Source organism: Corvus cornix, chromosome 6, assembly GCF_000738735.6.
Source record: "Corvus cornix cornix isolate S_Up_H32 chromosome 6, ASM73873v5, whole genome shotgun sequence".
Taxonomy (NCBI): Eukaryota; Metazoa; Chordata; class Aves; order Passeriformes; family Corvidae; genus Corvus; species Corvus cornix.
This window is the reverse complement of record NC_046336.1, coordinates 8,252,704-8,279,983: the sequence shown is the minus strand read 5'-3', so window position 1 is coordinate 8,279,983 and position 27,280 is coordinate 8,252,704. Positions and strand designations below refer to the sequence as shown.

Sequence of the window (27,280 nt, the reverse complement as noted above, 5' to 3'; positions counted from 1 at the left end):
CCAGGAGACAGGAGGACGTCTGTGCCTGCAGGAGGGGGTGGTCACTGCTGTCATCCCCACAGGGGACCCGCACCTGTTGGTGGGCTGTGGCACCATGTGGTGATGTCAGCTGTCCCTCTGGTTGTGTTTGGTGTGAAAACCGGGTGAATGAAAGCCAACAGATTTCCTGCACAGCCCTACTCAGAGCCCTCAAAGAGCTCACGGACTCAAGAGCTGCTGCCGCGTCTTGAACCGAACCTCTCTGGTGCAGGGCAAGTTCATGGCAGGTTCCTGCCCTGATCCTCCAGGTGGGACAAAGCCAGGACACTGTCAGGGAATGGTGCTCAGCAAGGAGGTTTAGAAATGTTTAGGAAGAGAACATTCCCCTGAGTAACTCCGGCTGAAGTGGTGGCGGGGGTCTGCAGGTGGTGCTGGTGTGGGCAGGAAGGATGCAGAGCCCCAGCTCCCGCTGACAGCAGTTCCAGAGTCGTGCCATCCTTACCTCCCACCCTGCTGTCCACAGCCTGACTTTTCCTGTGTTGTGAGCCATCCTTTGCCTAATGAGCCCACGGGGCATCCCTGCTGCCCACACCCCACTAACCTGTTAGAGCAGTCGGGTAGTAAATAATTTCCTAATGAGCTGTCACTAACTGTACCACTGTCCTGCTGCATTCATCCCTCTCCCTGCCACTTTGTCAAATACAGAATACTTTGGGTTTATATGGCAGAAGATGAGGAACCTTCACACACTACTGGAAATGTTTGTCATGCCCTGAGGGCACCAATACTCCATGACAGCTCTGCCTTGGCCCATTGTCCCCAAGGCTGTCAGTCCCTGCCCCAGCGATTCTGTGGGATGCCAATCACCCCTGCCTGGCTGTTGGCCCTACAGATGAGCTGCAAGGGCTGTGACCATGAAGGTGTTAGAGAAAAACCAGGCTCCTGCTGTGCTGCAGAGCTCAGTTTGTCAGATGGTCGCTGGGTAGCAGCACAAAGAACAGAATTCAGCTTTACCTCCCCTGTTCAGGCAATAGATGTGACCAAGAGCAGGGCAGAGAGCCAAGCAAATAACAAGGCCTCAGTAACAAGAGAAATCCAGCCTGCCTTTCTCTGATTGAAGCCCTGCTGAGATAAATGCTCCAATCCATCACTTCTCTGAAACAGGAGCTGAAAAGTGGGTCAGATCCTGCTGCTGGCAGTGTCGCATCTGCTAGGAGCTGACAAATGACTGGAGCGGTCAGAAAAAATCAACTTTGCTTCTCACAACAGAGTTCACTGAAATCATGGCCTCTGCAGGGAGGAGGATAGTGGTGGACAGGCAGGAGGGGTGGGCAGCAGCAGGAGGCAGCACATATAGAACTCCCCAGCCAGCTCTGGTCATGCTGAACTCTGCTCCAAAGTCACCCTTGTTGGCATCTGTGTCCTCATGTCACCTTTTCCTCGGGTGCATTGCTGGTGTCTTTTTCCCTGAGGTGGTGAACTTTTTCCTCTTCCATTCTTAACAAGCAAGGCAACGTACAGAAGGAAAGGTGAACCAAGTTTAACTCAAAAGCCAAATGGGAAAGCTTAGAGGTTTTTAAAACTGTTTGGTTTATATAAGAACCTATTGGAAACTGGCACAAACGAGTGCCTATCTGCTCTGAGATAGCACAGCAGATGTGACAGAGTGGAAAAGCCTCTTCCCTGCCAAAGTATTTGCTGGAGATTTGATAACAAGGTGCCATTGTACAACACTGGGTAAAGGTCCAGAGCAGAAAGGAGAAAGAGAAGAGGCCTCCAGGCGGTACAGGGCTCTGCCTTTGTGGGCTGCACCTCCTCCACCAAACCTCCTGCCTGCAGACAGCAGGTAGAGCTGGTTAGATTCAGTGGGAAGGCAGCAGTCAGCTCTCCTGTGCTGTTTTCCTTCTCTGCAAAGAGTGACAGACTGTCTTGTCCCTTCATTCCTGTTAGAAGGCTGGAATCTCATTCTACCTTCTCTGCACTGCTGGGGAGAACATTAAATTCAGCATTCCAAATGCACATTTATAATCTGTACCAAGATGTGAAACTAAAGACAAGAGCTTCAATTTTTAATATTGGTACTGACAAGCTTTCAATATTTCCTGTGAATTTCATTCATCCCTGTCATGTTTCCCACTAGATACTGTGTGTTCTAAAATATTAATACTGAATGTTTTGCAAACACACTTGGTTTGGAATGGTGGCTATTGAGTAAAATTTCAAATCGCATCATTTCACTATAAACCCTAAACACATAAAGCAGCCTGTGACCCACCCTCAAAAGTGATGCTCTTGTTTTGGTTCTGAAATGAGAAACAGCTGGTTTTCTGTAGCTAAGGGAGGATGGGAATGTTTGGGCTGCATTCTCTTGTTCTCAAAACTCACCTGCTGCTTTTTGTCCTCTACCAAAGAAAACTCACCAAAAATTATTCAGACACTGAAAACACATCAAGGCAATAACTGCATCTTTACCCTGACATAGAAACAAGTCTCCCACAATCCCCCCAAAGCGGTGTTCAAATTCAAAATTCATGTTCAGTCAAAATCAACCCCTAATTGCACGAAGGATGTATCTGAAGTCACACTTTCTTAAAAAGAAAACAAACTTAAATGGCAATTTATCTTAACAACCTTTACGAAGCTCATGTGAGCAGACAGGTTTGATCAAATAAGAGAAATGCTTTAACCATGCCAATGGCATCTCAGTTCCTTTCTCCACTCCAAGGTGCTATCAATTGTTATTTCACATCAAGGTTTAAAGAGATACTGGCACCTTGAAGTTCCCTTTAGCTGCCCATATACTTTTATTCTGCATTGCTTCACACATGCCCTCCCAGTAGCCTCCCCAGCGGTGGCCACAGGCCGTGGGTGCTTTCATTTATCACAGCCAGCCTGAAACCCAGTGCCTGAGACAGCACAGCCAGGAGCTGCTCTCCTCATCTCCCCTCTCCCCTCCTGCTACCCTTTTCCAACAGAGTTGCTTTTAGCTCATTTATCTGCCTATTGGGTGATATGTAATCAGAGCAGGAGTCCTGATGGGAAATACAAAGTGATTCTTTAGAGGGGTTGGCTTTGAAACCCGCTCTGGGCGCCGATGAAGCAAGTGTTACAGCTGCCCCTTTCATTTTCTTTGCCTTCTGCCCTGAGCCTGTCAGCACCAGACAAACAAGAAGAGCCTCTGGGATGTTCACAGGCCCATCTTGCTTTAGTGAAATCTGGTATTTGTGTCAATACAGGATGGGCATTTGATGTGAGGTTCAGGACGCAGACTGACTCCTCCACCCCACTGTCCAGTGGACCCTGGGCTAGTGTTTCTATAGCACCACAGAGGTCAAAGTCCCCATCCACTGACTGAAAAGGTGGCACCTCTGCTGTAGTCAGAACCTCTACCCTCAACCAAAATCATGAATGCTTTCATTCATCCATCTCTAATGCCAGCACTGCTCAAAGACTGAAAAAAAAAAAATCACTTCTTCATTAGGAAAAGTAGAGCTAGAGTCTAAGTCCTAATTAATGACACCTGTACAATCACACTGAAATTGGCTTTATCCCAGGTCTGCACTCCCCAAAGGACTTCAACTACTGAGATCAGAGAGATAGCCCTTGGAACCACCAAGACAAGGGAAAAAGTCCTGCCACACATCTTCCCACAAAATTCTTGTTAGTTATATTTTGTTTTCCACATCTGCTTGTACGTCCTCCTACGCAATCGAATCCTGTTATTAATCTTCTTTATTGTAAAGAGAACAAAAATAATTTATTCCTGAGTTTGGATTCTGAAAATACTTTTTTTCCATACAAAGGAGGCCAAGTAACTGGGTAACATGGAGATCTCCTGCCATGAAGGTGGATGAAATGCCCCAGAATTCATCTACACACAAAAAGCAGCTGGTAGAAGTGCTAATACAAACCAGAGCAAGGGAGGAATGAAAGCAGTCAGTGGGCCAGTGCAGGAATACCTACAGCAGAGCAGACAACTGGGAACAGACCCCAGCACTAGAGCCCTTCTGCTTTGCTGACCAAAATAAGTCCATCCCCATCTGCTCCACATCAGGGCAGGATTAACTGTGTCAGTCCAGCAGATGCCAGTATCAGTGTCTTCCAAGATACACCATTTTTGTGGTTAGTTTCAGAAGTACATTTGCTTTTAAAAGAAAAAAGACCCAACCCTTCATTCTGGGTAACAGGCTAGAAACTGACAGCAGGAGGTAAGGAGCCACAGAGAGGTAACAGGTATCTCACACTCATAAGGCTGCACTGGAAATTGAATTGTTTGGGTTCTGAGTCACCACTGGCACAAACTGAGGGAACTGCAAAACCAGGAACAGCATCAGCCTGTTTGAGCCTGTGAGCCCACACACACACTCATTCTCTGTAGGAACAGTCATTCTTGAAAATGCAGCTAGGGAAGCAAGAAGATGTCTGAGTCGTGACTAAGATTTGACTTTGGGGTGCTTATTCCAGCCTTTCATACTTGGTGCAAAAATTAGTCAGGAAAAAGACCCTGAGGGCCAAAAAATCCATGCATAATTCCTTAACAATTCAAATGGTAAAAGCAACTGCCTGCCAAATAGAATCCCCAAATTTGCTCTGATTTGTACAAGGCATTGATTCAGGTTTGGTATTTGCAAGAGCCATAAAAGATACCTCTTCATACACCTCCAAAAAGGAGTGGAATCCTAGGAATGAGCACTCCAGTCCAAGTTCTTGTGACAGCCAGCTAGCACTATGCATGATGTAAGACAAAAACTTCCAATTCCTTTAACTGCTTAAACTGCAGCACTTAACAATGCCAGATGTCAGTGAAATACTGATTCACAATTCTTTTAGTACAAAGAATCTTTTTTCCATCAATTTCTCAGTTATTTCTCTCACAAGACAGAAATAAAACAAGCGACTTCACATTACAGAGCTCGTCACTCAGAGACAAGGATCTGTTTACATTCACACTGATCATTACAAAAATGTTTTACAACATAAAATGGCATTGAAGATTCCAGACAAGCTACTCTGAGGGGCTGGGGGATCATTCTTTACATTTGATTCAATCCTGGAAGTTTGGAACAGTTTTTATTTTAGTGATTAAAATTTTACTAGTGTGCCTGCATGCACCCAGATACTTCAGTACATAAACACCAGGCAGATACAGAAAAAGCAGGACTGGATAATCTGGTAGGATCAGGGCAAAAAATGCAAAGTGACATATACTTTGCTGCTGCCACTACTAGCATTTGTCTTTCTTGTTTTTCCAGAATTCAGGTGACAAACCTGTATATAAACAACCCTGCAAACCCCAATGGGGATTATGTGATGAGGAACCACTTCTGTGCTCTGAGCATGTGCTGAGAACTGGCACTACCAGGACACAAGAGCAACCTCAGACAAGCAACATACACAGCACATTTACCAAAGACTGCAGACAGGTTGCTCAGGTTAGCAACTCTGGCACTGAAAGGAAAAGCAATTTTCTCAGAAAGAACACACAGGCATAACATACCTTCTTTATTTTAAAAAAAGATAACTAAAAAAAAAGCTGAAAATCTTGAACAGACTGTAGGTAGAAATGTCTTTTGTAAACAATCCTCTGAAGTACCTATGCTGCAGGAGCCCAAGTCAATCCTCTCTCACAAGTTTTTGATTTTTTTTTTTTTTTTACAAGATTTAAACCACAATAGTCAATTGTGCCTCATGAAATGAGTTTCTCTGAAGCCTGAGTTGACAGCATGTGACATAAGCTTAGTATTGCCTCATTTATTACATAAATTTATTTCCAGAAATTACCCTGGAGACTGTTTAATCCCCAGCATTACACATCTGAGCATCTCCACAACCTGAGAAAAATTAAGAACAGAGGAAAAGGAGTGAGATAAAAATAACCTGAGATATGAACTTGCAAAAATGGTAAGCTACAGGGGGAAAAAATGTAGTAAATACAAAAGAAAGCAAGGTGCCTTTTTTCTTTCCCCAAATTTATCTTTCCTTAAAGAATGGCAGTTTAGTCCTCCCTAAAGAAAGCTCAGTGGAAAAAGGAGATAAATAAAACTCACAGGAACTCAATTCCCACTCCACCCTACCTCCTTTGAAATATACATTCTTCCTTATATTTACTTATGCCTATTGCCCTCCGTCATCCAGTCTCTAAAATGCTTTTCCATCAAGCTTCTGTATCTCCAGTCACCAACATTTACAGTGGGGATGATTTTCTGTGGCTTCAACCACTGAACAAAACGCTTCATTTCCAGGTAACTGCTGTGTTCACTGTAAGGAATCCCTGAAATGAAAACAAATCACAAGCACCTGTCAGTCTACTTAGCTTCCTCCAAGCCTTCCAGCTATGAAATACTTTAGATAAAAAGGTTTTTTCAATTCCTATTTGGGACCCAAAGTTTATAGCTAAGGTAAAACAACCCTTCCCACCAATTTTCCTTTGAGGAAAACTACCTTGCATTAAGTCACCAAGTCATTCATCAGGTCAAACTAAGCAACATCAGTGACCTGGTTAAAGGAATGGTTTAAGGGATTTAGCTCAACCCGTCAATAACAACTGAGAGGAAGACACAGTCTCGCAGACACAAGTAAGACGTGGAATGAAATCTCAGCTCTGGAACTGCACTGCCACCAGCACTGGTCAGGCCAAGACTCCATCCCTGAAGTCTCTCCCTGTATCAGCTGAAGCCTTTATTTGCACCAGGAGGACAGGTGCAAAATGTCTGTAAAAATCTGTATTTATGGTGTTCTCAATTACTCATTTCACAGATCTCTCCTGAAGAGATCTGTTCGGTTTCTCAATGAGTTACCAGAAAAAGCAGCAGTTACCAAAATCAGTAGGAGTTTCCAGAATAAAAATAAGAAGAGCATCCACACAAAGCTAAATGCACTGAATCTTTGCCACTCTTATACCATATATAGTGATTTTTCCTCTTGTTTGAGGCTTGATATCCTCCAGAGAAAGGCATGAATCAGAGTAGGTCCACCCTGTAGGTTTGAAAGCCAGAACTTGATCAAAATTCTCAGAAAACTTATTCAAGTGATCTTGCAAGCCCTGTGAAAAAAAATAGAATATACTTAATCCCATTAAATAGCTAATAAGACTAAAGGCTGGCCATTTCATGATGGAGAAGCTTCAGACTGTATTTTATTGTCATGTGCTTTTTTAACTTTAAGTCTCATCTACCTTGAAGTTATTAATGATAAATATGGACATTTGCAAAACAACTTGTCCCTTAGGATCTCAGTTCCTTCACCTGAATTAAGCACACACAAACAGCTATGCATTACAGATTAGAACACATAAGGAATAATCACACCTTCTTGTAAATCTTGCTCCACAAATCATTCATTTCCTCCTCTAAGCTGGAGGTCAGATGGTGAAATGCTGCTTCAGTGCAAAATTATCTGGTTAATTTACAGTGCCACAGAGATCATGACACCTGCTTATGCCCAGAAGTAACCAGAGTTAGTTAAACTACCCCAAAAAAATTACAGCAAGCCAGTGCATGAGCTGAGTATTGCTCTGAGCACTAAACCAGGTTTTACCACCTCTCCAAGACAGGAAGGAAACCACCTCTCATCTTCTCACTCTTAAAAAAAAAAATTACCTTGAAGAAGTTTCCAAGTATAAGGAATGTACAATCCTATTCCTGGATAAAGTGAAGTCAGTATTGCTTCAAGTTAAAAATAGAAAATCAATTTCATGTGTCCTGTATAAAATCTTACAGGCAAATTCCTAATTTGAAAGCCCTACAAGGTTACTGATTACAAAATCATAAAGTTTATATTAGCAGGAGAGAGAGGAATACAAAATAAAGACTGATTAAAAAAGGGAGGCAGAGTGGGATAGAAGGGCTGTGATAGAACATTAACCAACCTGTCAGATATTTGACAACTATAAAACAGGGCAGCAGAAAGCTTCCTGTGAGACTGCCACATTGAACAACACCTTCAGTACAATCTCCAGTAGCAACATACAGAATCCATCAAACCAGGTACATAAAAAATTTTTTAAAACCCCACCACAGCACACATTTCATTCAGCAACAGGAATTGTGGCTCACTGCTGTGACTGTGAATACACTGGGAATGTTCAGTCTTCACTTGATTGGAAGTATAACTGTAGCAGTCTAATTCTCCTTCACACTTCATTTTGGGAGGATTAACATAGCTTAAGGTAATTATTCACATATTTGCTCCCCTTGCTCTAATGAAATCTAAATATAGTACTTCAAATGCAACGATTATTATATTAACAATGCTAATCTGCTTTCAATTTTGTTATAAATCAAGTATGCAACATTCACATTAAGGATGCAATTTCAATCTTATAAAAAAAATTATTTGTGCATTTCAATCACAAGCACTTCTGAAAGGCTCACCTCAATGCCAGTACAAGACCTTGCTGAGTTAAACAACATGAAAGAGATTCATAGACCCACAGAGCCCAGTTCACTGGAAATTTTCCACTGCATAGTCAAGTGGCAAAGGCCTCAATTTTTGAGTTACAAAAAATTGTTTGTTGCAAAAGAACCATGCACGCATTTTGGAAAAAATGGCCTCTTTCCCCAAAACAAATTACTACAGTGTTTACTCATAACAAGTCCATTTTAAATACACATTCCATTTTCTTCGTTTATTGCTTTAGCCAAGACTGTTCTAAACCTTCATCCTTTTGAAATGGAAAATATATTTCACTGCTACACCAACCTCCTTCAATCACCATGACAGCCTGTTATTCAGAGAGTCACTAGAGTCAGCAGTGTACACAAATAGATTCCATAAGGTAGGGAAAGACTCAAACATGATTTAATATGTAATTTACCACCAGCCCTAACACCACTTAAACTCATCTGGCTTATTCAAGAACAGCCATTTGTCAGTACATACAGCAATCCCCGTATTTTACTGGGGTAAAACCAAATACTGCAGTGAAGTACCACACCTCTGATTTTTTTTTTTTTTTTATATTTTCTTAATACATATCAAATCCAAAAGTAAGATAAATGATCACGTGAACTCATCTTTAAGCATTTAAAATTCTCCACATTTTACTGACCATACATTCCTCTAGCTGCAGGCCTAATTGGCAGCTGGGCACTCTGGGAGTCTCCCCAGCGTGCCCAGCTTACATGGACATGACGTTACTAATGATGGCATGAGACCGCACTCAACTTCACACCTGAGGGCACAGCCCCAGTACAGAGGGCCCTGCTGTCAGACCAGGACTCTCATCCACAAAATCACTGTGCCTTTCATCTGTCCCAGCCCTTTTCAGGGTCCAGGCACGGCTTCTGTCACACTGTAGATTTGTCTAGAGGTGACACCCTGCATGATACAACTGCCTCCCTCTGAGAAGTAAAGCTGTCCTTGAGGGTACAATCACACCCTGAAAGTCCAGCTATGCGAGTATCCATGCATGCTGGGACAAGGCGACTTAGCAACCCAGAAATCTGCAGAAGAAACTAAAATAAATTACTGTTTAAGACAACACAACACAATAAAAATAAATCCATACATATTTCCATTACTCATTTTCTGCTCCTCTCTGATGTGGAAACATCATGGAACAAAGTTAAAGCATTAAGATACTAAGTTCCATCTCCTGAAGCTCCATCCAAATCATATAGACTTTTTTATTCCTTTTTAGGTCAACTCTGACCTTGACTAGTCCTGCAGCTAAATACCATCTTGCTCGGAAGGATTTGCTTGAGATGGCACAGCAGGCCTGAAGCAAAACAGGAAAATGGATCCAAGTCTGTAAGGCATAAACAACCAATGTTTTTCTCTTGCTTCCAGGTTACCTTTAATCTACAGCCTGCTGCTTTACCTTACTGCCCTTCAGTACTTTGTAGTCTATTTAGTATAGCCTAGGAATTTGTCACATTTCCGAACTAAGAAATTCCCAGAAAAAACATTCAACAACAAAAAGTCGGTGTTTCAAATATCAACCCAATGTGCACTTGAAATCGAATTAGATTAAATAACATTTTTAAATTAACTGGTTTATGTGATTTTGCTACAAATATTAGAGAAAAATGTGTGTGGAAAAACTAAAGCATGTGTACATATGAGGTGACCCACAGTTCACTCAGAGCATGCACTGGTTTATGTGCAATTTTCACTGATTTTCAAGTAACCTTATCTCCAGTGTAAATCATCAGCCCAGAGAGTGAATATTCTTTTAAAAGATGAAAATATGGCTATAAATACATTGGAAATCAGACACCTGACTGGTAGTTGGCCATGTTCATAGGCTGCCTCAAAACAGAGGCTCACAGGCAGAAAGTCCTTTTAGTCTTTTCCTACACTGGACCAGGTAAAAGGCTGAAAACAGGGACTTCATGTCACAATATATTAATTGCTAATAGGACAGATCAGGCAGTCATTACATAAATCTACTTCAAAAAGGCCCACAAAGAGCGGGTCTTTGAACAAGCCTCACCTTATCTTGTACAAGCACCACATCATGTTTGGAGAAGTTATTAATGTTTCATTGCATTTCATTTTCAATGTATTGCTACATGTCAAAGCTCCACTAAATAAATGTGATCCGACAAGAGGTTACAAAGCACCAAACACAGCACTGGCTGGGAGGAACCCAGAGAATTTGAGCAGCAGGTTCATCAACAGAGTCCTTTTTCTGAACTTACCTTAAAATTAATTTGCATCATGGGAAGAACATGAAGCAAAGTACCCTTCCAGTCCACACTGATGAGGGAATTAACAGTTGGTGACTCCAAGCACTGCAGGGTTTTGTACTTGTCACGGGACATACTTGCTTTTGAGCCCAGAACTTCAGCAATTGCTTTAGGATTCGGAGGAAGGAAGAAATCGGAGAAAGAAAATTGTAAGAGTTCTTTTTTGGCTTGTTTTGTAGATAGTCCTGATTATTGTACAAGATAATTTTTACTATTAGAAAAGAAATCCATATTCAACAGGTTATAGTGTTTCATAATCTAACATTAAGAAGAGAAACCTATAATGGCTGTTAAAAACCTTTGTCCCCACCATTTTAGCAGCAAAATTTTGTATGACAATCAGAAAGAGAAGGAAAAGTACCTTCATAAATTCCAAGTCACATTTCTTTGGCAGAATGTTACTGAGGTGAACTGGTATTTATTCCAAAGTAGCCAGAAACATGCAGGTTTTGGAATATGTGACAAACAGCCAACATTAAAGACAGACTGAATTTCAGTGCACATAAGTCATGTATTGATGACCTTAAATATTCACAAAAGCACAACTAGTACACAGCTGCCTGCTCTAAAGCAGACATTTGGGCAATCATGTTGGTTCCTGGTGCAGTAACTGAGCAAAGAAGAGCACACAACGTCTTCATTGACTCAGAAAGGAACAGAAGCCTATGAATAACATCCCTTTGTTTTTCCTGACAACAGGAACTTGTTAGCAACAAAAATGTCATAAAGACCTAATTTATTTATTTTATTAATTGCCTTTAGCAATTTTCTCACCACAATTAATTAATTAGGTTCATACATTTAATATCCAAACTGGCCACCTGTATATTCAGGGGAGGGAGGTTATAAACATGGCAGAACACTATTTCTTTCAGAAAGTTAAAACTTATTGATTAGAAAACTAAAAAAATAGCAGGAGGATTATTAAATATATTTAATTTCTTTACACAATATCTGAACATTCAGACTAAACAACTTTTTATACCTTCAAGAAAGCAACCTTCTAAAACTAAACTAGATATTTATTTAGATATTTGATCCAGTACACTTCTTATACATACCTAAAAAGACTTTTTCTTTTCCAATGGAGTAAGTGCCACAGACAACTAGAGTTCGTGGGTTTAAAGTCACTGTCTCAAAGGCAATGTTGACAGCAAACTGGATAACCTCTTGTTGTGAGGGGAAAGTGTACTCAGGACTACAGTATCTGGGGCATGGAAACAAAATATACCACTTTGTTACAAAAGATAAGACATCTGAAATTACCAAAAAAGGCCCTCAAAACTGCATGTACACAATAAGTGAAAACGACATTATTCTTCCATATCACTTCAGTCTATTAGAAACACTAAGGTGCCCAGATTAAATTGTTGCAACAAAAATTACATTGAGCATATCAGTGTTTCCTCTACAGCTATTCACTCTCTGGCACTGAATTCTACATTTTCTTCTTCATAAATACCGAATGCTCTTGCAAGCTAGTTATTTGTATTACATCCTAATTATATTCTTATGTCTATTTTTTGTCATACACACAAATATAATATAAGACATTACTCATTCACAGAAACATATGGAACAGAAATGAAAGTCTGCAGCTGGGCATTAGTCATCATTCACACAAAAACAATTTTGTATACATGAGTCAGAGAAAGGTCTAATGAAAATCCCCAAAACTGATTCAACCATTTGGCGTCCTTTCACCTTTGAATCTTCCACACCTCTTTTCATAAGAGAGTTGAATCCACTGAAAACTAGTGTTCCATAAACCTCTTGCTTCAGAGCTGAACACTTAAATGTATGAGCTTTGACATCCAGAATTTAATACTACTTATAAATAGCTTATAATACGTATAAAGGTTATCTCAGCAAGTACTTCAGCACCTTTTCCACCACCCACTTTCATTCTCTCATGTAACAGCATAACCAATGAACAAGCTGTACATACATGGGCTTTTAATAAATATCTGCTTTTACTCAACACTAAATAGAGCTAACAAGTGTTATCACAGCAATGGCATTTAGACTTATATTTATTTGGTTCATATAAAGTCTTCCTAAACTGAAAAGAGTAAGAGTAAGCTGAAAAAAAGTTCCCATTTCCAGACAACTTACGTTGTATCGAGGTAAAGGGTGTGGACTTGCTGAGCCATCAGAGCAGGGTAGCGCTCCATGGAAGGGTCAGCCCTGAAGTCCCCTGTGTGCAGAATAACAGTCCCACTTGGCAGGTAGAAAAGGATCATTGTTGCACCTGGACAACTGAAACAAACAAAAAACCCCACAAAAAAAGGTATGTCAACTCTCTATACTGTTAAACTGCCTTAAGAGACAGACCACCCTTCAGCAGCAGGAGGGTGTGCAGAACAGCATTTTAAATCATAGCTACTATGCAGACTAATTTAGCTAGGAATTCCTGATTTCTGAAGGATTTCTGCAGCCGATTCTATGGCCATAAACAAGCTTGACCTGAGTTCTCCACTGAGATGGGAAGAAGAAACAAAAACCCCACATCATTAACTGTGTTTTTGGAATGCCCCACCTTCTAGGCATGACAAAGATGCTGCCTCAGTTGCAATCATTCTATTACTTTACTCGAAGGGGAAACAGCTCACCAAAGAGAAGCAGCATTCTTGTTCAGGAGAAATAAAATTGTACTACTGCAGATTCATCTTCCTTCCTGCAGGACTTACTGGAGCATTTTCTTTTAAATTCTATTTGCAGATTTTAAATGTTGCCCTAGATCCAGAACTCCCTGGTTATAAATACAACTCCCTTCCTGGTGATAGTGCATCCATTGCACTTTCTGCAGTTGCTTGCCAAAGCTTTCTGAAGGGCAAGAGTTCAGACTGGAAAATCTGAGTGGGACTATTTTAGATATCAATCGTCTGCAAAGAGTAAGTGAAACTCAAAAAAGGAAAAACTGGCATGAATCATAAATAAAATGACAGAATTGGTGAACTCTTCAAGAAGCTGAACTTAGTAGCTAAGGTATGTATGGCTTTTAAATTGGAGCAGAGGATCAGAGAGATAAGCAAGAAAAATGAGAAGTGTACAAATTACATAAGCAACAAGGCTTGCTCCATTCCTAGAGAGATTCTCAGAGGACTTAATGGAGTCTTGTCTCTCCAAGTATAAACACATCCTACACTAAGCAATATTCAAACCAGCTGTGACACAGTCCTGCATTTCAATGTATGTACTGCAGGGAAGGTCTCTTCCTCTAGCCATGGCCAAATAAGATACCAAGATGCAGAACATCAAGAGCACAGGGCTGGAAGTGAGGTGCTACTGCACTTTAAATCCAGCATTACCACACCGTGCTAGTCTAACAAAAACCTCACCCTTTATCACCAAATTCAGTAGAAGACTTGTCCAGATTTCAACAGCATCTTACTTGAAGTTCAATTTTCAAAACGTTGACCAAGTTATGTCTCTCACAGGATCCAAAGTACCACATTTTTCTTTAGCTCAGGATTTCCCTATCAGCTGAAGTTACAGAAACCTAATGTATCTGAGAATCAAATTTACTATGTTCCCAACTAGACACCAAAAACCAGGAAGTGTCCAGATCACTAGAAAAATCATTCAACCTCTCAACAAGCATAAAAATTATGGAGCTACACGTGGTTAACACAATGTACTCAAAGCAAAGTTAAACTAAAATTCAAAAAAGTTTCACTTTTGAAGATAACTCACCTATTTCAAAAGCTAACTACTTGCAAGAAATTTTACACCACAAATGCAGTGATACCTACTGATTGGCATCGAGCAACAGCACTTTGATCCCATTGACCACACACTCTGTGTTCATCGGCAGCACGTGGACATACTGCTCCTGGACTCGAAGTTTGCTCTTCACCAGATTGCCAGTTATCTGGAACACAGAAAGGATTTAAAAATAGGACCAAAATCTAGAAGAAGCTTTGTTCATTTTAGAAACAAAAGCTCTCAAAGTCAGACAGTCTGGCTTAGAGACAAACTACAAGGTCCTGGGTATAAATCAAGCCTTTCAGTAGCATTTCACTTCTCAAAAAGCAAATTGAGAAAAGCTGTCTTAAGAAAGCAAACCTTTAAAAGCCTGTCAACAGGTTATGCATTGGAATCAGACAGGAGACAAACAAGAGGGAAGAACATCTGTTGCAGACTATCAGGTCAAGAAGAAGAGATGGGTAAAGCCTTCTCTAAACGAGTGAAGAAGTTTCCAGGTAACAGGCCCCTGGATCTTATCATGGAGGACTGCAGTAACTCCAACTGCAAGGGCAACACAGGAGTAAAGCATTCCAGGAAATTTAATCATAAACAGTTTTTCTGATGCAAGCTCTGGATGTGTTGATTAGGCAAGGTGCCCTAGCATGTTACAAGTAAAGAAGAGCTGGTTGGACATACAACAGCTAAGGGCAGTTGTGGCCTTTCAGCAGCCTGAAGTACAGGACACAAATGCCACTTGCTTAGCATGGAGAAGAGACGGCTTATGCAGAATCTATTCCACACTTGCATCACTGGAACAGTTACAGAGAAAATGGGGCCAGATTCTTCATGATGCACACAAAAAAAAGCCAAGCTACAATGTCAAGTTGCAAAACCAGAGATTTTAAATGTATTATTAGGGGAAATAAAACCCAGAGTGGGTAAGCCCTGCAACAGGTTGTGAAGAGACATAGTAAAATCTGGCCTATGTTCAAAATTTGACTGACAAAAGACTCCCTGCAGTCTGATCTAACTTTGAAGGTAAACCCACATTGTGCAGGAGATCAGTCTATGTGACCTCTAGAGATCCTTTTTAAACCTGATTTTTTTCATGGTATCTAGTCAGGGAAGTTTCACTAACCCTCTTGAGCAGTCAAATCAGGGTAAGGATTTCTCACAAGCAAAATGCACATTCCCCTGTACATATCCACTGACCCAACAATGGAACAACTGATCGCCTATTTACTTCCACCAGTACAAAACTGATTACAGCTGTATATGGATGTGATGATACCTAGCAACCTTGAAAAACCTTACCTTGTTACAGTAGATTGGAAACCTGAAGTTTTTTGTTAGTCCACAGAAATGGTCAGAGTGAAAATGCGTAAGGAAATAAGCTGTGCAGCCTTCAATTTCTCCATACTGGAAGGCATCAACTGTAAAACCAGTTCCTACAGCAAAAAGGGAAGAGAAGCCAGTCACTAAACATGCACAGTTCAGAACCAGACTCTAATTAGATATTGGTTTTGTTTTCTCTTTGCTTCTTCCCAATTAAAAGGTAATAGTTACTCTGCATACAGCTGAAGGAGCCATTTAAAGATTAACATGTTTTGTGTATTAGTCAACAGTTGCAAAAAGATTTTCACTTATTAAAATAAAAATTCCACAAAATGTTCATACACAAATACTTTCAAAGGCATCTCAAATATGCTGTTCAGCTGCCATCCTGCACAGATGGCAACCGGTTAAGCAAATAAGACACATTTATCTGCATTCTACTGGTATGCTTTAAAGTTCACATAGATTGAAATCTAATAACAATAAAACATGTCACTTCAGTTTTAGGACAAAAACACAACACTCCAGCCAAAATTAATTAACCTCTACAAAAACCAAGTTTCCTCTCACCTGGTATTTTCTTATAGAAAGGGCACTGTTTTTTTCTTGGCTCTTCACCAGTAGTAGGTAATTCTTTAAATTTCTTTCTCCACCTTCGTTGGCCACCAGAAGGTACATCTGCAACAGCTCCATTTTTACTTGAATTTTCTGTAACTGCTTCTACATCTTCCACAGATCCCTCAGCCTTCCTTTTTTGCTGTCTGGGCCTCTTTCCATTAGGAGATACTGAACTTGGTATCTGCTTTTTCTCACTCAAACACGCTTCTCCTTTGCGTTCCTCCTTTGCTTTGGGTTTTAACCCAAAGAAAACACCAATGTCCATTTGTTTAAGTTCTTTGGCAGGACTGGTTTTAGTGTTCATAGCTGCTAATGAAAGAGATGGTACTGATTTAGAAGAGATGGGGCTGGGAAAGCACACAGCAGCTGTACTGAGATTTCCTTTTTTCTCTACTGCTGTCTGCAAACTCTCCTGGAGAGCTGTTTTTTCAATGGCACTAGCAGTCATTTTACCTGTATGAGTTAAAATGTTACTTGGCTCCCTCAAAATATTACTCTTCTGTGTCAGAAGAGAGGCAGCATCTTCTCTGTCCAGCAGTGATGATGTCTCAGTAAAACTCACGTATGCAGAATCCAGAGCACAAGCACCAGCATCTCCGGACTCTGTGGTTCCTGATTTGGCAGCAGAGGAAATCAGTTCTGGCTGTTCAGCTTCCTTGTAACTAGAAGCAAAAGAGGATCCACTGACTACCATGCCTTGCTGAGGATCTAGATGGTGCAGTGTATTTACTTCCTCACAGAGGGTTTTTTTAATTATGAAATTTCCCATTTTCCTATGCTCATACTGAGGCTTCCTCCGTAAGAGTTCAGCAAATGTTTTCAATTCCACAGAATTAGAGTCTTCTTCTTCTTCTGAGTTCTGCACTTCAAATAATTTATTCTGTGATTCTTTTACTTTCTTCTCATCTTCCTCTTCACTTTCCTCAAATGTACTTAGTGGAGAGTAAGAAATTTCACAGTCATTGAAATCCACTCTTGACTGTAGCAGACTTGGCTGACATGTATCTTTCTCAATACACAGATCTTTTCCTGTTTCACTTTCTTGAGAGGATGCAAAATCAAAAAATTCAAATTTACAACTATCGTCTGTGGTCTGTGGAAGCTGAAGTGTCTGTTGAGGTTTTTGAACACCTGCAAAAAAGGAAGTACTTTCACTGATTCTATTTAGAGACTTCATTAGTGGTGAATTCCATACCATCGATGCACAGTCATCATTTGAGACATGCTTTATTTCATTAGAGGGTTTTTCATTCTGTGAGGTTTCCCCTGCATGACTTGGGGAACAGCTGGGCTTTGCAGCAGTAGAACCTGTCATCTTCGTCTCCACAGTGCTTCCTGAAGAGTTTACAAGATAATCTCCTGCCCTGTTTGCTGCAAGTAGAAAATGGCTGTAACGCTTGTAGTGGGATGGAATGGTGGAGGTGCAGAGTAAACCATCAGGACACTCTATGGAAAGAGTCATACAGAGGTGTAATGTTAATACCTTAGCAAGTATAGTTAGCATAGTTAAAATAAAAATCACATGTGACACAAGATTTAGGAGTTCTTTCTTATAAATACAGCTACTGGAGGACAGAAGGCACAAGTAAAAAGTAATTTTCAAGCTACCAAGACCTCTTTTCTGAGCTGAGAAATGAGAATGCTTCCAGCCTAAAACCAAACAGCTGCTGCTCATACAGCACTATGCCTGAATTATACAGCCCATTAACAAGAGTACTTGACCCTGTTTCAATGCTGTGCTCCTGTAATCACATGGTTTCTAGTTTAGAATTGTCTCACTTTCAAAGCTCAGAGAAGTAGCACCAGAAACAGGCAGTACATTTCAAATATAAGCAATAAATAAACCAAATTCTGAATTAACCTAATACTCCATTTCAAATTTTCTGCAATTACACATTAATAAGGAGGAAAAAAAAGGGCTATGTATTTACTTATACGAAGAAAACATTCGGCATTGAGATGCTAGGAAAAAAACCCCATAGCTCTTTCCCAAGCCTTTCCCCCTGAGAGTTCACTAGCCTAACTTTTCAGGCTTTTAAGGTGAATGCATAAATCAATCAGGATTTTTCACCTGTTAATTATGGGAGTAAGACGGAAATGAGGTGTTAAAACACCTGCCTTAAATTAAATTCACTGCCAAAATCAGCATGAAATTACTTATATTTCATTGTTCTGAAGAAGAAACTCAAGGAAAGTTATGAAAATATAAAAAGGAGAGTGGTTGTATTACTTGAAATAGCCTTTACTCAAGTTTCCTGTATGCTTTCTGTTTTACAAAAGTTCTGAGGTGTATTAAGGACATAAGATGGATACCTGAATCTGTTCAGATATGGTATTTCCCCATGAAACTAGAATTTGGAATGTGTTAGTTTTGTTCCTCTTGTACAGAGCTCAAAACAAACCCATTGTTTTATGATACAGGAATGTTAATCTCGATTTCTATATAAAATTTCTAAACCATGGGGGCCCACAAGTTAACATTTCAAGTAAATTGGCCTATTTCAGCTTCCAAATGTCCATAGACAACTGAACAAATCACATATCAACATGGATACAGGATAATGAAATCTGTATCTAAGGAGAAAGAAACTTGATGTCAAAAGTAGCACCATCGTGCCTGAAGGTTCTTTTCTGACTTAGTAATTGTAATAGGTTTCATTATTTTAAATATGCACCTTCAGTTTGTTCAATGAAATACTGAAACTTGATAAACAACCACGAAAGTTTCTCAGAGTTTTGAGGTTAGATTCTGAAATGAGATTTTCACGTCAGATTTCCACGTTCTTCACAAAGAAGCAAAAATTTCATGCAAAAATAGGACTGATCAGTAAAAACATAATAAAACATGATAAAAATCATACCAACTACCATTTCCGATTTTGAGCTTAATATAAAAAACAAGGTTTACAGCAACATTTCATGAGAAGTCTGTAAGTTTTCTCTGAAGGCTTTTTTCTTACGCTAGCCATACCTTTTTCAATGGGTCCTGGAGTTTCCAAACATTCATAGACGTGCCACTGAGGTGTCTGGACCAAGAGCAAAGAGAAAGGCATCTGGCAGCTGGGACAGTATCCATCGTGAACGGGCTTTGCATTTTGTGAGCCCTGTTCTGCCGAGCTACTCACGCTTTCCTGGGAGTGCACGCTACTGTCATCTTTACATCGATCCACATCCTGGTCTGGCCGTGAGCTCTGCTTGGTTTTCGGAGGTGTATCAGGTTTTTTTACAGATTTCTTTTTCCTATTTCCCTTTCTTTTTAGCCTGCCCTTGCCATCACTGACTTCCTCTACAGGAGTAGAGATGCTCTGTGAATTACTCTGATGCTTTCGTTTCCTAATGGATTTGTATTCCCAAATGTCCTCTTCCAATAAAGCATCTTCAGACATGACAACACATGAAATATTCCCCTTTCTTTTAAGCAACAGTTCACAAACCTGCCCTTCCTCCCACTAATATATTTGCTCTTCACTACCTGAAGTAAAGCTCCAGAAGCCCATGTTAAAAAAGCAACACTGGGCCACAAACCAAGCAGCAGCCCGTGATAGGACAGGAGCATGGTGGATCCTATCCCAAGAATAATTTAATGAGTGCCTCTTTGTAGATTTGCAATTTCTCCTGTTACACAGGGCCCGACTCTGCAAGGCCTTCCAGGGTGAGCCATTCCCTTCAGCTTCCACCCCCACCTCGTAAGCACCACCCGGCCTCAGCGGGGACAGGAAGATTTTAAAGATTCCTGCCCGAGCAGGAAGATTTTGAAACAAAACGAGGAAGAGTTCAGCTAGGGGATCGTTGTCAAGGTGTCTCGGGATGCTCCTTCGGAGTGTTCCCCCCGGAGTGTCCTGTGATGCTCCTCCGGAGTGTGCCGGTGCTGCTCCCCGGTGTGTCTCAGTAGCCTCAAGTGTCCGGGATGATCGGGGGATGTCGCGGTGCCCCCGAGTGTCCGGGATGTTCCGTGGGATGTCCCGGTGCCCCGAGTGTCCCGGGATGTTCCCTGGGATGTCCCGTGTCCCGCCGGTTCCGCGGGTGGCGGGCGGCCGCTCGCCTCCTCGCTCGTTCCCCGCCGCGGCCGCGCATTCGCTTCCGCAGGTTCGTCACTGCGGCTGCCGCTCAACTTCTCCGCATCTCCCATAGTATGCCGCCAAAAAAAACCTCAAGTCCCACCGTTTAAATTACTGGAGCCTGGTTTGTACTTTGTCCGGTGCTGCTCAATTTTTACGTCTTACAAACAGTAAAGCAGCCGGGCGGGAAACACGGGCTGTGCTGAATCTGCTGGGCGGTGCTGAAACTGCTGCGCGGGAATCTCCACCGTGGGCTCCCGGCAGGAATGTGCTGCTGTGGATACCAAGGATACGTAAAAACAGGGGATAAGTGAGGACGTCCCGCTTTAAGACAGACGAGTTACCGCGTGTCTGTGCTTTGTGCTTTATTTTCTTTTTCAGTCGCGGTTTTCCGCCCTGGCGCCGCGGGCGGTGCCGAATGTGCGGCGGTGAAGCGCCAGGCCGGTAAACAGCGCCCGGGTGAGGCGATGGCGGCGGGCGGGCTGGCGGGGCTCCTGCCCGCCCAGACACAGCTCGAGTACGCGCTGCTCGACGCCGACACTGCCCAGGAGAAGGAGAACCTGGTCTACCAGTACCTGAAGAAAATGGACAGCCGCGAGCGGGACCTGACGGTGCCCGAGCTCGGCGGAGGTGGGTGGCGCGGCCCGGGCGGGGCCGGGGGTCTCCCCGGGAGAGGCGGCGGAGCCCCGGCTGTCCCCGTGCGGGGTTTGCCTGGAGGTGCTGCTGCCTTCGAGGACCGGGCAGGGACGGCCCCGTGAGCCGCTGTTTAAATGGCACTTGTAGCTACAGGAAATGTCACTCCTGGAAGCAGCAGGAGCAAAGGGCAAGGAAAAAGACCCCCTTTACACATGCTCTCCCTGGTACTGGCTGCAAAAACACGTTTGTAAAATCTCTCTTCTAAATCTCTTCCCATCTGTACTGTGTATTTATATCTGTCACCTCTGGTCATAGTGAGAACCTTGCTAACTCTCCCTGCGCTCTCCTGAGCTCCCTTGGTTTCCCGGAGCATCCCTTAGGATATTCCCCAGCTCTCTCTCCCCAGTTTTCGTGTCCCTGATAACACAAACTGTGCTGGAGATGTCATTCATCCTCCTGCGGTGGTTTGCCCCTTTCACACATTTCTCTGTCTCTCCATGTGCTCAGGGCGAAATCAAAGGTTCAGCCTTAAAAGGTCTCGCAAGTCCTGCTCAGGGTCCTTTTAACCTTTGAGAGGCTCCCTGCAGCTATGGGAGCTCACATCACATACTGCGAGACAGAGACCTCAGGGGGTGAAATTCAGGGTTAAAATCACACGTATCACGGGAATGAATTAGGACTTTTAACTAGTAGAGCAAAGGGAGTCCTTGCTCTGTCTAGATTTGGGCCCTTGAATTGAATTTTAGTTTTTACCATTGATACTGTTTCAGTGTTCTGTCAAGGCTTATTTTCTCCTCTAAAAAGGGCTCAAATAAGTAGCCAATATCTATGAAAGGTACTTTAGTTCTAGTGAAAAGGGGAGAAATGCCATAAAGTATATAAACTACCCTTTTCTTTTGAAAAGTGAACAGCAAAGCTGTTATACTGTGAAGATAGTGTATATACTGATGAATTATTCTCATTATTGTCACCAAAGCTAAATGTGATGCATCCATTTTTGTTTATAAATATATGGAGCTAGAGATCACTCCTCTTCGTGAAACAGAAACCAAGCCTCCTGCTGACTTGAGTAGGAATAACTTTTCCTGGAGCAGATCTCACTTGCTGAAACTGTCAGAGTGGAAGTTTTGAGGATTTTTAGATCAGTCAACCTACAGTTTTTTAAAAAAAGGCCTTCAAAAATTTAATTCAGCTTTGCATTGTCTCACAACTGTCTTTCCCCACTACGATTTTAAATAATTTTTAAGAGTTAATAATGGCTGACCACATTCTAGAATATTTATTCCTTATCTTGATACCAGGTTCTAATGGGATCAGAGGACGTTCAGTTACCAGGGAGGAAAGAATGTTTTCATGTCTCATGTCAAGTGCTTTAAACAAATGACCAGGAGTACTGTTGTGCATATCTGAAAAAGTTGTATTTCTTCCCATGTGACAGAATTAATTTATACTTGTCATTTCAAATTTTGAAAATCAAGATCAAATCTATAAGCACAAAAATATTTCAGTGATCTCTGAAATCAGTTGTTTACAAAACTATTGGAAAAAAACATTAAGAGTTTAATGCTTTCAAACTTTTAGTAGCCTTTATGTGAGTTTTAAATAATTGATTGTTACCCAAATGACATTGGGGGTTGAATAATGTAGATCGTGTTTCAAAATATATGAAATTTTTTCTGAGGCTTGCATGTTCTTTCAATTAAAAAGTGCCCATGTAAAGATATAAACTACGCTTTCCTATTACAGTCAGTCTTATTAATAATATTTTGATTTACTAATTATGAAGAATTGTGGAACGTAAGGATGATTTGGATAAATAAAAGGCTTTTTGTTTGCTTTTCTACCTTTTTTTTTTAAAGTTAAAAGCACCAGGAGCATTGTGTGGTATTGGTGCCTTTCCCTACCCTTCCCTTAACTGGCTATCACTGTTCTCTGAATTCCAGATCTACAGTGGTTAAACACTGAAGGTCCTATTTCTCTTCACAAAGACCTTTCTGGAAAAGTTGTGGTGTTGGATTTCTTCACTTACTGCTGCATCAATTGCTTGCACCTGCTGCCTGACCTCCACGCCTTAGAGCACCAGTACTCTGATAAAGGTAAAAGTGCTTTGGCTCTCTTGGAATAGAATTTCCTGGCACTGTTGCAGGCTGAGTAGCTGAGTCACTTTGTTGCTGGTTACTAAACTGCTGGCAATATTTCAGGGGTGTCTAAAAATGTCTTCTAATCTTTTAAGTAGCCTAAGAAAGGTGACTGTGTGTACTTCCATCACATTTTTGAAGGGGGTTAAATAAAGTATCTGTTGTGTCTATGTAATTAGACAAACAGGATATATGCTTAAAGCCCAAATCTGATATCTCTATAAATAAGGCAACTTTCAAAAAGCTACTGAAGAATGTGAGATACAGGCTCAAAGTTAACATAAGTAGGTAACTCTCTACACTTGACTGAGGATCCAGCTCTAAGAAGAACATAGTAGAGGTGGTAGAGTAGATGTAGATAGATGGTAGAATAAGATATAGATTACTTTTTTTTCCCACTGGAACTGAAATAACAAAATATCTAAGCTTGATGTAGAATTGTTTTGGTATTGGCATCGTGTTGTATACCATTAATAGCCCTGTATTCTGGAGAGGGAATTATGGTCTTTAAAGTCACGTCTGAAATGAGATCTGTCTCTCACTCCGACTGAATAAAAATGTAGGGTAATTTCTATTTAGAATGCAGTGTCTTGTTATCATGATGGCTTGTCAGAGATAACCTGTAGTCTTACACAGAGTGTGTCAGCTACTCACTTATGTGGGATATTTTAATAGGCTGAACAGTGAGATGAAGAACAGTGTTACTTTCAGTCCTAAAAATATTGTATTAAATACACTATATATGTAGTAAATAACATTATAATGTTTGTCTGATTCTCCATTGCTGTTTCTGATTGGTTTTAATTTTGTCAGTGTTTATTTTCATGTGTTAGCTTTTTCACTACAAAAAGAAATTGCAATTTATTTGAAATTTACACAGTGCTTTAGATGGGTTTCCATAGCACTTCACAGAAGATTCAAACTAATTTTTCTACCTTGGAAAGCTTAGATGTTTACTTTGGAGAAATTTGAGATGCAGTGTAATGTTTCAAATATTAGGAACTTTGTCTTATAAGGAAAAACCTTCATGGTTTTTTTTTGGGGGGTGAGTCAGTTTTAAGAGGAAGGTGAATGGCAAGTGATAAGTGGACTGTTGTGGGTATCAGGCATGTTGGGAAGAAGGTCTAGATAGAGATTTAGGAAGATTATATTGATCATAAAATGAATAATATATTTAAATTATAACTATTTTATAGTACACTGTGAGTGCATTAATATAGCTGTCATATCCTTAATCTGTTTTTTAAGGCTAAGGTGTTAAATCAGCTGATAACAAAATATTCATTTTAACAACCTCTCCACACACGCTTTCTCCTAGAAGTGTTTGAACATCTCTATACTGGTGTAGAAGGGGCTTCAGCACTCTGAAGTAAAGGTCCACCTGGAGACCTATTTTTTCCTTTGACTTGAGTTAAACTTCCTGTCACAGCAGTTAGTACTTGAGGAAAGCATTTTGCTGATGGGTGATAAATGATTTTTGTATTTGAACTACCCTTGTAAGTTTTCTTTGGATTTCAGCTATCCTGTTTCTGCAGGAACCAGAGTGAGAAAAAATATGCTTGGGGTGAAACTGGAGGTAAAAGGGAAGAAGAGCAGGTTTATGGAACATTAATCTTAAATTTAATCCGTTAGGAAGCAGAGGATAGCAGCTGCATTCAGGAAGAGATTAAGGTGCTTGATAGTTCAAACAAAAAGAAAAATAGTTGGGGTTTTTTTCACTATAGATCTCCCTTTTGGTTCTTTTCTGCTGTTTTCATGTTTTGATTTTCAGCCCTTCAGGATTATTGAATCTCTCTTTGCTGTGCTAAGTGTCTAAATCTTCATATTACAGTAATATGTATAAATATACCAAGGCAGTAAGGGTTGTGGGTTTTTAAGCCATAGAAAACTATTTCAGTACATGGTCTTATATCAGTGTACATCTTCTTCACCTAAGGCAAACGAGATTTACTAATCACTAGGAGAAAGGTGAAGGGAGAGTTGTTGACTTGAGAAGCTTGAGAAAGATAAAAGCTGGAAGAACAAAACATCTTGCTTGGGCAAAGCATCTGTCTCATAATGCATTTGGATCTTTAATCTCTTGTTTGAATACTTGAAGGTATATTGCCTATTTTTTCTTAGTTACAAGAACGAACAAACCTCAATACTGATATAATTGACTGTACATTGTGTACATACGTACTGTGTACATACACACCCTGATGATTTTTTTTAATGTGATTCAAATGCCTTCTTACATGGAGCATGTTGAAACTTCAGCTGTGTGATCACCAGACAGGAGAAGTTTAAAACACAGGAGGCTGTAATGTTAGGGTGATCCTAAATCATTATAAATATTCCAGTACATGTGCCATAGTTCTATTGTCTGGAACTTCAGGAGACCTGTTTCAGAATGAAGACTGTTTTCCATAGGATTGAATGTCGCCCGGCATCTTTATCTGATATGCTCTCATTGCTATCTTCAGTGGTGCTATTTCTGTATTTCAAGTGGCATTCAGAAGGTTATTTTAAACCCCAGTGCATATTCAGTTCATGTTATCAGCAGTCCAGAAATTACTTCTATAAGAGGAAGTACTTTTTAATATTCAGAAATAGCTTGGCATAAATCCAGTGTTGTGCTCTGCTGTAATCCTTCAAACAAAGTGTTTCAAAGGGAGTGCATATTGTTATTTCTCAGCATAGCATCCATCATTTCCACAGGAGTTTTCCTCATGAGGGGATGTTGTACCTTAGTTATGCTGTTCAGGTGTTCACTATAGAATTGTCTTTCTAGCTTTAATGATGTTTTTGAAGGACAAATGTAAGTGCTGGTTTTGATCCCTTTATAGATAAAATGTGTGACCTGCTGCTTGGATTTCAACAGTTAATGATACTATAACTTCAGCTGTCTGATACTGCAGCATTCTGCTTCAGTAGAGTTGATAAGACCGTATCAGTTATAGTGACTTTTTAATTTTTTAATTGTGAAATTGTTGTATTCAAGCTTGCCTTGTTTATAACAAGTGTTGTCATTTTGTCATACTTGTCAGTGCTGCCATTTTATTCGAAATAGAGAATACTGTATTGATTTCAGAGGCCTATGCATTATATGTTTTACTGTTTATCTAGAGGAAGATATGTCCAGGTGATGCTAGAATTCCACACTTTGGTGTTAGCTTTGTGGTTTCTGGTTGACTGTCTAAAACACCATAGTTGTATATAGAAATCAGAAGGCAAAGAGGTGTCTCTCCTAAGTATCTTTAAAAAACCCCGAAGTATCAGTTGAACAGCTACAACTTACCCACAACTATTTTGAAAGTATTTCTAGCTTAGTATGTAGAGGTTCAGGAACTAAGAAGAGTTTGTGTCAACCAGCTGGGGAAGTAATGGTCCTAAAACTTGGTAATTTTACCTGAGTGTTATTTCTGAGTGTCAGTATTTTCTATATATAGCTATCTATATTCCTAATGAGATGTAATTGCTCTCTGTTTGTTCAAATCCTCTCTCATTCTGGGAAGCAGTCAGTCACATTATGACATAACCATGGTTCATTTTTCCTTAATTTTTTTTTTATTATTCAAATACGTTTCAATGCACAACTTCATTTTTCTTTGCAGATGGTCTTGTTATTGTTGGTGTTCATTCAGCAAAATTCCCAAATGAAAAAGTTCTGGATAACATTAAAACTGCCATTCTGAGATACAACATTGTCCACCCTGTAGTAAATGATGCAGATGCAACACTGTGGCATGAGCTAGAAGTGTCCTGCTGGCCAACTCTGGTCATTCTTGGGCCTCGTGGAAATATGCTGTTTTCTCTTGTTGGAGAGGGACACAGAGAGAAATTGTTTTTATTTACTTCTATAACACTGAAATTCTACAAGGAAAGAGGACAAATCAAAGAAAACAACATTGGAATAAAGCTGTACAGAGACTCCCTTCCACCTTCTCCTCTGCTGTTTCCTGGCAAAGTGACTGTAGATGATTCAGGAGAAAGGTTGGTCATAGCAGACACTGGACATCACAGGATTTTGGTTACTCGTAAAAATGGACAAATTCTACACACTATTGGAGGTAAGGATATATATGTAAGTTTATTATAGCAATTTCAGTTCCTGAGTAAGGTATGTTTGCTGTGCCTCCTGGGCTGACTCTTT

The 27,280-nt window shown here is 40.6% G+C and overlaps 2 protein-coding genes across 2 annotated transcripts in view; one reads left to right on the top strand and one right to left on the bottom strand.

Annotated features, from left to right (window-relative positions):
* Window positions 1–5,459: 5,459 nt before the first annotated feature.
* Window positions 5,460–20,359, bottom strand: DCLRE1A (DNA cross-link repair 1A). Its single transcript, XM_010408774.4, has 9 exons — window positions 19,285–20,359; window positions 16,266–17,759; window positions 15,675–15,808; window positions 14,426–14,544; window positions 12,786–12,929; window positions 11,732–11,877; window positions 10,623–10,777; window positions 6,880–7,021; window positions 5,460–6,250 (listed from the first exon to the last, which is right to left on the bottom strand). The coding sequence occupies exons 1-9, from the start codon at window positions 19,697–19,699 to the stop codon at window positions 6,084–6,086; spliced, it is 2,916 nt and encodes a 971-aa protein (XP_010407076.2). The 5' UTR covers window positions 19,700–20,359; the 3' UTR covers window positions 5,460–6,083.
* Window positions 20,360–20,634: 275 nt separating this feature from the next.
* Window positions 20,635–27,280, top strand: part of NHLRC2 (NHL repeat containing 2) — a 33,803-nt gene continuing 27,157 nt past the window's right edge. Inside the window, exons 1-3 of the mRNA XM_039553560.1 lie at window positions 20,635–21,001; window positions 22,951–23,103; window positions 26,742–27,197. Coding sequence (XP_039409494.1) covers window positions 20,839–21,001; window positions 22,951–23,103; window positions 26,742–27,197 — 772 coding nt within the window. The 5' untranslated portion in view covers window positions 20,635–20,838. The remainder of the gene's footprint in view (window positions 21,002–22,950; window positions 23,104–26,741; window positions 27,198–27,280) is intronic.